At 36.1% G+C, this 10360-nt stretch overlaps 2 protein-coding genes and 1 long non-coding RNA gene across 3 annotated transcripts; 1 reads left to right on the forward strand and 2 right to left on the reverse strand.

Moving 5' to 3' along the window:
• Positions 1–760: 760 nt before the first annotated feature.
• LOC113709703 (uncharacterized) lies at positions 761–1950 on the reverse strand. The gene is made up of 3 exons (XR_011821310.1): positions 1841–1950; positions 1528–1642; positions 761–810 (listed from the first exon to the last, which is right to left on the reverse strand). It is a non-coding gene; the product is annotated as an uncharacterized lncRNA (long non-coding RNA).
• Positions 1951–3727: 1777 nt separating this feature from the next.
• On the forward strand, positions 3728–7265 carry LOC113710131 (subtilisin-like protease SBT5.6). Its single transcript, XM_072066484.1, has 6 exons — positions 3728–3752; positions 4248–4825; positions 5171–5268; positions 5374–5719; positions 6336–6549; positions 6678–7265. Exons 1-6 carry the CDS (start codon positions 3728–3730, stop codon positions 7202–7204), a joined length of 1788 nt encoding a protein of 595 aa, XP_071922585.1. The 3' UTR covers positions 7205–7265.
• Positions 7266–7706: 441 nt separating this feature from the next.
• Positions 7707–8339, reverse strand: LOC113710130 (uncharacterized). Its single transcript, XM_027232967.1, has one exon. It carries the CDS (start codon positions 8337–8339, stop codon positions 7707–7709), a length of 633 nt encoding a protein of 210 aa, XP_027088768.1.
• Between the last annotated feature and the right edge of the window lie 2021 nt (positions 8340–10360).

The raw sequence follows: 10360 nt of genomic DNA on the forward strand, positions 1-10360 counted from the left end.
GCTTAACCAGCAATGCAAAACATAAAGGACCGAGATTGGAATCTGAAATATTAAAATCTCCAAAAAAATTCAACTAATATAATGCAGATACATGTTAAATACAAATACTAAAGCAAATCATATGATTTTTTCCCAAACAAAATCTGCTTTTTTGAAGCAAATCATGTCCACATCATGCCTGTGCTACCATACGTTGTGCTATAGCCATAATAAAAATCTCTTCTATAAGATCGTAAAGCAAATGACTTCCCAAAAAATGGCAGAAATAAATCTTGGTGAATATATCAACATGAGTAAATGTTTTTTACCTCCTGCAGTCTTCAAGGCAATAAAAAAACACTGATTCCTAAAGCAAAAATATTTACCCAAGCAACAGTAAAATGTTGAGATCTAAAGACACTAAGCCAAGTATAACTGAGCAAAACTTCTCTAGCAAAACTACTGCATTGGGCAAATATGCAGCCATAATTTCCTAATCTTATACCTGTTAATGGTCTCTAAATACATGCTAGGAATAAACTCTCCACATGTAATAGTCTTTTATACACAGACATACATATACTAAACATTTTAATCTTTTGTCCAAATCAAAACATCATATGCAAAAAACAGATAGACACACAGACCAGCCATTTTTGTAATAACTGATTATCTAGGTGTGATATTTCAAGTAAACCTCTTTTTGTTCCTAATACAAGAAACACACATGGAACAAAATGTTATCTGGTGATTAGCAAATGAAAGATAATGAACAAATTATACCTTAGCAGCATCTTCCAAGGATTTGTGGTAGAGTTCACTACTTAAATTCTGCAAAATGAGAATCAAGAACCACCAAAATAATTCAGCAGAATGCAGTGTTTTATCACCAAATTACATATATCTTAGGCAGCATCTAGTTGAAGTTCATACGGAGTTGCTCTGTCAATTGATAAATCTTTAACAGGCCTTCTATGCTTGTTCTTTCCCATGTTAAGACTCCTCTCACTCCACTGCCAATTAGTCCCGCTCTAACTTATTTTGTCTAACCTGTTAACATATTAATTAGTCATATAATAATCCTTTAATTGCTAAAAACACATGCCATACACAATATAAACCCAGAAGGAAAACCCATCTAAAATAAGTTGCATGATAAAAAGTAGGAAGGCTACTATTATCAAACTGTTCACTAATGAATTAAAGGAGTGAATTTCAAATTATTAGAGCCAATTTTCACATTCAGTTTCTACCATCTATAATTGAGCATAGACTTTTCTGATTCATGACATTTGTTCAAAATCTGGTATTTTGATAAAATAGAAGGCTGAAGGAAAAAACTCATCAGAAGATTGCACCTATATAATATCCAACCTCACACTTTTTCTTTTGTCTAAACAAATAGACCAATCAAAATATTATGGGTAAAAACCCTGCACCATGACAAAGATTACACATTCGCACTCATGGGGAAAAATCTTAAATAGAAGACCTCTCCAAGAGATTAGCAATTAAAAACAGATACAAGAGTTGAGAGTAGCGATTTACCTGCGTATAACCATTTATAGAATAGCAACGAAGCAGGTCGACAATCTTCTTGGAGCAAGATATGTGAATAAGGCATAGGCAAGACAAACTGCAGACATATTTCTATTATTTCGACCTATAACATCAGAAGGCGTTAGGGAAAAATTTCTCAAATTTCTTACATGTGTTTTGATGCTTCATAGACATGGGAAAAATCGAGATATGCATATGGCAAGAAAAACAAGAAGAAGTCAGTAATAGAAAGGGAAGGATGCAGCAAAGCACATTTAACCATATAGAACCTGTTTTAAATAAGGGATCAACAAAAACTTACAAAATCTGATTAAAGTGTTGGAGGAAATTTGTAATATTTCACCTGCAAGATCAGAATTGTAATATTCCCCAATTTTATGAATTGGAAAAATTTATAATGATTTCATCAGTAATCATAACTTTCAATGAAATAGGGTGAAAACAAATGCTATTGAACCTGGACTAAAGATCTTAAAGGAATGGAGTAGCCAAAGAAGACTTGCAACCTCTTATTGATGAATTTACTAAAATAGGTAATACACTAAAGAAACTGACTCTAAATCTAAAGGAAATGCAGTACCTTCACAAAATTTCATACTCCACTTTTTTCAAGAATAGTAAATAGGGTAAAGTGACCAGAAAACTATAGTAAAATGCTAAGAAAAAAATGAAGAGAACACTAAAACATCAAAACATGCCTTTAAGGCTAAATGAAAAAAATTAGCCTCCTTTTTGCTTTGTTCCTTCATCTAACAAAAATTTAGAATAAATAAATATCAGAAAAATCCAATTTATTAGGAAAAATAAAAGAAAAAATGAAATTATATTAACTTTTCTCTATGGGAAAAAGACAGAGAGCTGACAATGCTCACCTTGAGAAAAGAATTCGTAGATCTTAACATCTCAAGCTACAACAAACATTTGAAACTTATGAGAGAGCATAGATAATTAATATGTTAGACCATCAAATCTATCATAGGATATGTGAGACCACAATAAGGAACAAGAAAATGAGAATAAAGCGTAAGGATTAGCATGAAGTGAAGAAATTGTGTTTCCCAATTAATAACCAAACATTAAGCACTAAACATCTAAAATGCATTTCCAAAATTACACATCCAGTTCATACAGATGCAATACTTTTTAAGTTGAATATATTCCTTTGTAATAAAATCCAAAAGCATAACATACAAAGGACACAAAAGAAGGGGGAAAGGTGATTTGTTGCTTTTAGCCAAGGAAAGATTAGCAAAAAAATGCCAGAAAAAAAAAAAAAACCAAAGGCAAACCTGAAGTGAACATTTTGCCAAAAACTGAACTATTCTTTCCTTCTTCTCGTGCTCCATTAGTCTTCAAGATATGCAAATCATGTCAATCTAGGTGATAAGAAAACAAAACAAAATATTAACAGATCATGATTTTGTTTAGCGAGTTAAGGAGACTTGCCTGTTTTTTTTGGAACACCCTTTTATTTCCTCTTCTCAGAGGCCGAGAGAGATTTTTTGTGGCTCCCAAAAGAAAAAAAGAATTAACAGAAAACTTATGGCAAGCAAAAAAGGAAGAAATTATACATAAAAAAGGGAAAACGAAGGTGAGAAAATAAAACCTGTGAGTAGCCAGATGAAAAAATAGTGAGCGATCTACAAGATCACACAAAAAATTGTGGTCCAAAAAAAAGTAACAATTGATGGTCAAGGATGCAAGTAACAATGCATCAGAAAATGCATGTCAAGGATGTACAAATTAAAGGATAGAATATAGAGAAAAGAGTAAAAGAAGAACAAAATTAGAATAACTAACCAGTGTGTATGAAGAAGTCCAACACTGCAGAACTGAATAACAACAGAAGCTATCAAAGAAACCATGATCATGTAAGAGATAATAAGAAAAGGTGACAAAAAAATGGGAGAGAAAAAAGAGAAGCTGATTTGGTGATAATAATTTAGAAGGGACAGAAAAAAATTAAAATGGTCGAACCAGTGCATGAGAAAACAGTAAAGCAAGCAAGAAATAAGAAACAAAGCAGTATGACAGCAATTCCGAAATATTTGAAGAATTAGAGAAAAACAAAGGAAAGCGAAGCGTAAAACCAACATGCTCACCAGGAAGCAGCAACGGCAACACTAGCGCAAACTAAAACCAAACCAATAAATTGGGAAAAAGGAAGGTTCAAAATAGCTAAAGAAAAATGAAGAACAATACTTATGAGGCAGGTCTGCCATTGGCCGATTGGAACTCCATTAGTAGATGCACAATTATCACTGTTCATGATGATGATCAGTAGAAAATCCGCTATGAAAAAATTGCCGACTTTCATGATGATGATCAGTAAAAGAAGATATCTAGGCTCCTTTAACATTGTTTTTTGAGCAAAAGGATCCATAGGGCATTAATTTACTCTTCACAATTTGTGTTTCCTCACTACAATTCAGTGAGACAAACATGAAAGAATATTAATTAAAAATGAATACCTTCAGTGCATTGGCTAATCACATCAGTTAATTTCTAGGGACTTCATTTTTTTTCCTTTTGCAAGATGAGTTTTTGCTTGATTTTCTGATGACTTCAAATTTTTAATTGAGATGTGATCATTGCCAATTAATAGATGGTTCCTTTTATTCCTTTATTTTTTATGGTTGGGTGGGGGATTGGGTGGAATTGTTCTAATATTGCCTGATGAAGAGATGAAATAATCTTGCAAAAAAAAGTGAAAAATTTCATTACATGTTGTAGGAAAATAATTGGGGCTCGATACTACCTAAAGCATTATGAGGCTGAACATGGCCCTGTTAAGGAAAAAATGGAATTCCGTTCACCTAGAGACAAAAATGGTCATGGAACTCATACAGCATCAACTATCGGAGGACGAAGAGTTCCTAATGCTTCTTCCTTGGGTGGATTCGCCAATGGTACTGCCTCTGGTGGCGCTCCTCTTGTTCGCCTAGCCATCTATAAAGTCTGTTGGCAACCTGATCCTCTAGATGAAGTAGTATGCCCGGACGGTGATACGCTTGCTGCCTTCGACGATGCCATCAAGGATGGTGTTCATGTTATTAGCCTCTCCATTGGTAGCAACACTAGCTCTCCGTATGCTGAAGATGGCACTGCAATTGGATCATTGCATGCCCTGAAGAGAGATATCATCGTGGTATGTAGTGCTGGTAATTCAGGGCCAACTCCATCATCTGTGTCAAATGTAGCTCCATGGCTCATCTCAGTTGGTGCTAGTAGCATTGATCGAATATTTCAATCAACAATTGTTCTGGGAAATGGCCTGATTGTTCAGGTACTAAAAGATAATCCAACAATCTTAATATTGCAAATGAACACTTAGATCTTTACCTTTCCTCAAAATATGATTTTGCCACACTCAGAGAACACTTACTGTATATGTTAACAAAAAGATCACTAACTGTAAAAGAAATGGTGACAAGTGTACTATATCATTTGCTATATAGTACTTGCCATTCATTATTTTAGCCAAAAAATTTTTCTTTAATCAGAAGAGTCATTGTCCATCAATTGCAACATGCACAAATAAAAAAAATTTAGTGGCATTTCCAACAATAATGCATGGTAAATTATTTTTGTTTATATGATATCAAAACTTGTTTTTTAATCTTCACAACAGGGGCGTACAGTAACGCCATTTAGGAAGACCAAGAAATATCCTTTGGTGTATGCTGTTGATGTGGAAATCCCGGGCAAAACCACCAATCTGACTACCGGGTTTGCATTTTCACCCTTTCTTCAGTTTCTTTACTCCTTTTTTTTTTTAGACTTCACCTTGGATAACATACACCATTTCTACTCATTTATGAGCAAACCTTACAGGGGCTGCTTTCCTGGTACGCTTTCCAAAAAGCTTGTTAAAGGCGAAGTTGTTTTCTGCTGGGTAGGATTCATTTCTCAGGCATTGGAAGTAAGAAGAGCAGGGGGAGTGGCTGCCATTTTTGGCAACCCTTACGGCGGAAAAGGAGTAGATGAAAGCCCTTTCCTACTCCCTGGAACAACTGTGCTTCAGAATGATAGAGCAACAATAGTGAGTTATATATTGAATAATGAAAATCCAACAGCAACACTTTTCCCAGGAAGAACTATTATTGGTACTGGACCAGCTCCATTTATGGCTCCTTTCACAGCACTAGGTCCAAATGGAATTGAACCAAATATTCTCAAGGTAATTTTACTGTTTAACATGAAAATTCTGTAGGTAATTATTGTTGAAGTAAATTAATGCGATCCATAATTTGGTAACGGAACAATGTTCTTGCACTTGGGGGGAAGGAATTCAAAAGATTCAAAACAATATAGGTGTTATTCTGCATAGAAATATTAGTGTTTCTTCCTTCCACCCTATTTTGAGAAGGGTATGAGTAATCTTTGTGTCGTTAACAGTTTCATGTCTATTACATAGAAAATGATATATTATCATTTGGAATAAGCTAACATACCGTGCTCTAAAAAAGTTTTTCTCATCCAAATTTAGTATTCTGTTATCTTTTTTTTTTCATTTCCAGATGCATAATAGAAAGAATTGTAGCTGTTCTCTTTTACTCAATTCCTTAAAACTTATAACTCAACAAGTTTAACTCATCCAGCAAAATAAGAATAGTTATGCTTCTTAACCAAAATACTTACACTTTTGTCAACCATTTCATTTTATTTTTTTCCAATCTAGTTTTGCACAGTTCTCTCATGGATTTTAAAATTCAAATATTTAAATTGATTAGTTTCTTTTCCACAAAATATTCATATTATTAACAATAGTTGGTTGAATTCTTTCATTCTACCAGCCAGATATTACTGCTCCAGGACTAAACATATTGGCCGCGTGGACTGAGGCATCGCCTCCAACTCAGCTTCTTCAAGATCATCGAGTTGTTAAGTATAACATTGCATCAGGAACTTCTATGTCTTGCCCACATGTGTCTACCGTAGCTGCATTGTTAAAAGCTATACATCCTGATTGGAGTAGTGCTACAATAAGATCTTCTCTAATGACCACAGGTTGTACATTTCTATTACTTTTTAGTTTTTACACCTGTTCAGTATAATCTCTAATTGACACATAGGTTAGTATGTTATTTCTTCTTCGCCTCATCTATACAAATTTTTTTTTTACTTTCTTTACACAGCAAGAAGGGTCAACAATGTACAGATACCAATAACAGATGCAGCGGAAAATATAGCAACTCCTTTTCACTACGGGGCCGGCCATTTTCAACCATCAAAAGCTGTAGATCCTGGACTTGTTTATGATGCAAGTTACACTGATTACCTTCGCTTCCTTTCTAGTAGTGGCACAGCTTTCCTCGATTCATCATTCAAATGTCCAAAGCATGTCCCTCCTCCCAGTAATCTTAATTACCCTTCACTTGCAATTGCAAAACTCAATAGCACCATGACTGTGAGTAGAACTGTCACAAATGTTGGTACTGGTAATAGTACTTACACAGTAAGCATTGTACCACCCCCGGGCTATACTGTTGAAATCCTTCCAACAAAACTCTACTTTAGCAAAATAGGGGAAAAACAAAGCTTCAGTATTACAGTAAAAGTTGCTGCAAGTATAAAGAAGACAAAGTTTGAATTTGGATGGTTTGCATGGAGTGATGGAGCTGGTCATGTTGTTAGAAGTCCTATTGTAGTATCAGCAGCATAACTTTCTTGAAAATTCCAATTGTACTTGTGTTACTTGACCAATATAAGATGTCATTAATGTTTCTCTTGTTCTGAGTATTCAGGTATTGTAATTTCTTCTTGCATAATAAAATGAGAAGGAAATTATAGTTTGAAGTGGTCATCCCTTTTGAGAAATGTTGCTTGCATCTCATTTGCAACATATATATATATATATATATATATATAGTATTATTGACTATAGATGTTTACCTATCTCAGCATCCATCATATTGAATTAAATCTAATGCTACTCGCCATCATAATTATCGACTCTGTGTATCAGTTAGCTTATGGACAAGCCATTTGCATCTCATCCATCTTCAAGCCATTCTATTACATTGACAAATGGGCGATATATAAAGAAACCAAAAACTGCTCGAACTGGTCTAGTCCGAGTTGACTGAATACTAGGCTTTTACTATACATATTTGACCATTTTTCTTTTTTTTCTTTTTTTTTTGTCGAAACATCATAAATTCATTTCATATTGTAAACTTGATATTACAAGACTTAGGTACATCAGATTCGCCTCCTCTGAAGTCATTTTGGGCTTCCTCTTGGAGCCACATGGGAAAACATTCATCCCATTCAACATTTGTTGTTAGCTTTACAGCAAATTTTGCTACACTATGTGCACATCTATTCCCATCTCTATGCACAAAAGAGAAAGTACATTGTTCAAACAAACATCTCATATTTGCTATATCCTCAAGGATGACCACGATGTTGTTTTGCTGCTTTTGTTTCTTGTTTATCATGTCCACCACCTCTTTGCAGTCTGATTGGAGCTCAACTGCCCTCCAGTTTGCTTTCCAGGCCATTTGCATTCCCATCCTAATTGCTGCTGCTTCCTCCACCTGTGGCTCACTACGTTTTAGTTCAGCTCTTGCCCAAACTTTCATCAGCTCTCCTTCAGCATTTCTGGCCACAACACCTATGCCTGTTCTCTCCAAATTTTGTGAAAATGCAGCATCAGTGTTTAGTTTTATCGTACCTCTTGATGGTGGCCTCCATTTCTTACTACTGCTTGAGTTTGTTGTTTGTTGAATGAACTCTCCTGTTATATCTTGTTGGGCTTCTATATACTCATTCCACTCGCCCACAGCTTTCTGCATTGTTTTCCTTGGGTCTGGCTCATATGCATCAAAAGCTGTCCCGTTCCTTGCCTTCCATATTTGTCAAAGAATATTCACAGTCAGCGCTATATGCTCCTGTCCTTGCTCCCTCGTTTTCGCTCCTAATATCCCTTCCCACCATCTTACAAAATTTCCTCTCATATCCTTCAAACCATCCCATTGTATGGGTGCAATTTTCCAGGTCGTTTCAGCAATATTACAAAAAAACAACATGTGTTCTAGAGTTTCCACCTCTTCCCCACAGCTGCTACATATTGGACTGCCTTTGCCTGTTCGCTTATGTAGTTGTTCATTCACTGGCAGGCTATGATGTAGGCACCTCCATATGAAGTGCTTTAGTTTGTGTTTCAGTTGTAATGCCCACACATTCTTCCAAACTTTCGAGTTTAGTTGAGCATAGCTTGTACTTCCGCTATCTCCTTGCCTCCTTTCCTTTTGTTGGTGCTTCCCTATTTCCATTGCTACATCATATGCAGATTTTACCGTGAACACACCTGATTTGGTGTATCTCCAATACAACCTATCCTGGCAACCTGTTATACTGAGTGGAATAGCTTTGATCTTTTGGATATCCTCTGCTATGAACCACCGGTTCAGTGTTTGCTGGTCCCAAGCTTCATCCACTATCAGCTCATCCACTTTCCTTAGTGTGCACTGTGGTTCCCTTCTAGTTTTAATCCTCCCCTCCTCACTCCCTTGCAACCAGTTATCCTGCCAAATATCAACAGTTCTCCCATCACCTATCCTCTTTCCTAGTCCTTTTGTCAGCAGTTGTCTTGTTCCAAAAATACTTTTCCATGTCCACAAAGCTGCTCCAGGAATGTCTTTCTCCCAGTTCTGTGGTTGTGCTAGGTACTTTGCCCTCATAATCTTGCTTACAAGCAAATCTGGACAGGACAGTATTCTCCACAGTTGCTTTGCTAAGAGTGCTCCATTGAACCTTTCCAAATCCCTAAAACCCAGCCCCCCCTTTCCCTTCACCTGCGACATTTTTTCCCAACTAGTCCAATGTATTTTCCTCTCATTTTCTCCACCTCCCCACCAGAATTTTGCTATCATCTTATTGATATCCTTACATAGCACTTTTGGAAGTTTGAAACATGACATGGTGTACGTGGGAAGTGCCATTGCCACAGACTTAATCAAAATCTCCTTTCCTGCATGGCTAAGCAGGTTCCTTTTCCACCCTTGTAGCTTGTCTTTCACCTTGTGCCTAATATAGCTGAACACTTGTTGCTTTGATCTCCCTACTAGCATAGGTAGTCCTAGATATCTTCCATTTCCCGCCTCCTTCATATTTCCAAGTTCCGCACAGATTTCCTTTCTTAGCTCATTTTTTGTGTTTGCACTAAAGAAAACTGCTGACTTCTCATAGTTAATGGCCTGGCCTAAAGCTCTTTCATAAACTGCAAACATCTCCTTCATTTGTTTTGTTTCCTGTACGTTAGCTTTACAACAAAATAGAGAGTCATCAGCAAACAAAAGATGAGACAATTTTGGGCAGTCCTTCCCCACTTTGACCCCTGTTACAACTTTATTGTTGAGTCTCTGATTCATCAAGTTTGATAGCCCCTCAGCACAAATAAGAAACAAATAAGGGGAAAGGGGATCTCCTTGCCTAATACCTCTGGAAGGTTTTACATATCCCACTTTTTTGCCATTCACATTAAAAGAATAGGCTGCAGTGGTGACACAGTTAAGGATCCATCTTACCCAAGTGGGACAAAAACCCATCTTCATCATCATTCTCCCAAGAAACTGCCACTCTACTCTATCATATTTTACATATTTGACCGTTTTTCTAGTCATGTAAGATTGAGCTATGAAACCTACCTGCAGTTGTCTAGTTCCAGTGGAATCGGCTAACTGGCTACAATTGGTTCAATTTTAAAAGGAGAAATAATTAACTGAAAAAAAAGAATAGCAGTAACTGTGAATAGATAGGACAAAAAAACTGAGGCCATTCCTTCTCTTTTCTTTTCTTTCGTTCCCTATATACG

This window comes from Coffea arabica, chromosome 9e (genome assembly GCF_036785885.1).
Source record: "Coffea arabica cultivar ET-39 chromosome 9e, Coffea Arabica ET-39 HiFi, whole genome shotgun sequence".
In the NCBI taxonomy this organism is placed as follows: domain Eukaryota; kingdom Viridiplantae; phylum Streptophyta; class Magnoliopsida; order Gentianales; family Rubiaceae; genus Coffea; species Coffea arabica.

Bases quoted from the DNA above. Each gene is read 5' to 3' on its own strand.
- LOC113710131 (XM_072066484.1), top strand. From the start codon at position 3,728: ATGAAGAACAATACTTATGAGGCAG. The intron at 5,269-5,373 runs GTTTGCATTTTC...CAAACCTTACAG, and splicing joins ACCACCAATCTGACTACCGG to GGGCTGCTTTCCTGGTACGC. The intron at 6,550-6,677 runs GTTGTACATTTC...TTCTTTACACAG, and splicing joins ATCTTCTCTAATGACCACAG to CAAGAAGGGTCAACAATGTA.
- LOC113710130 (XM_027232967.1), bottom strand. From the start codon at position 8,339: ATGCAGAAAGCTGTGGGCGAGTGGAATGAGTATATAGAAGCCCAACAA.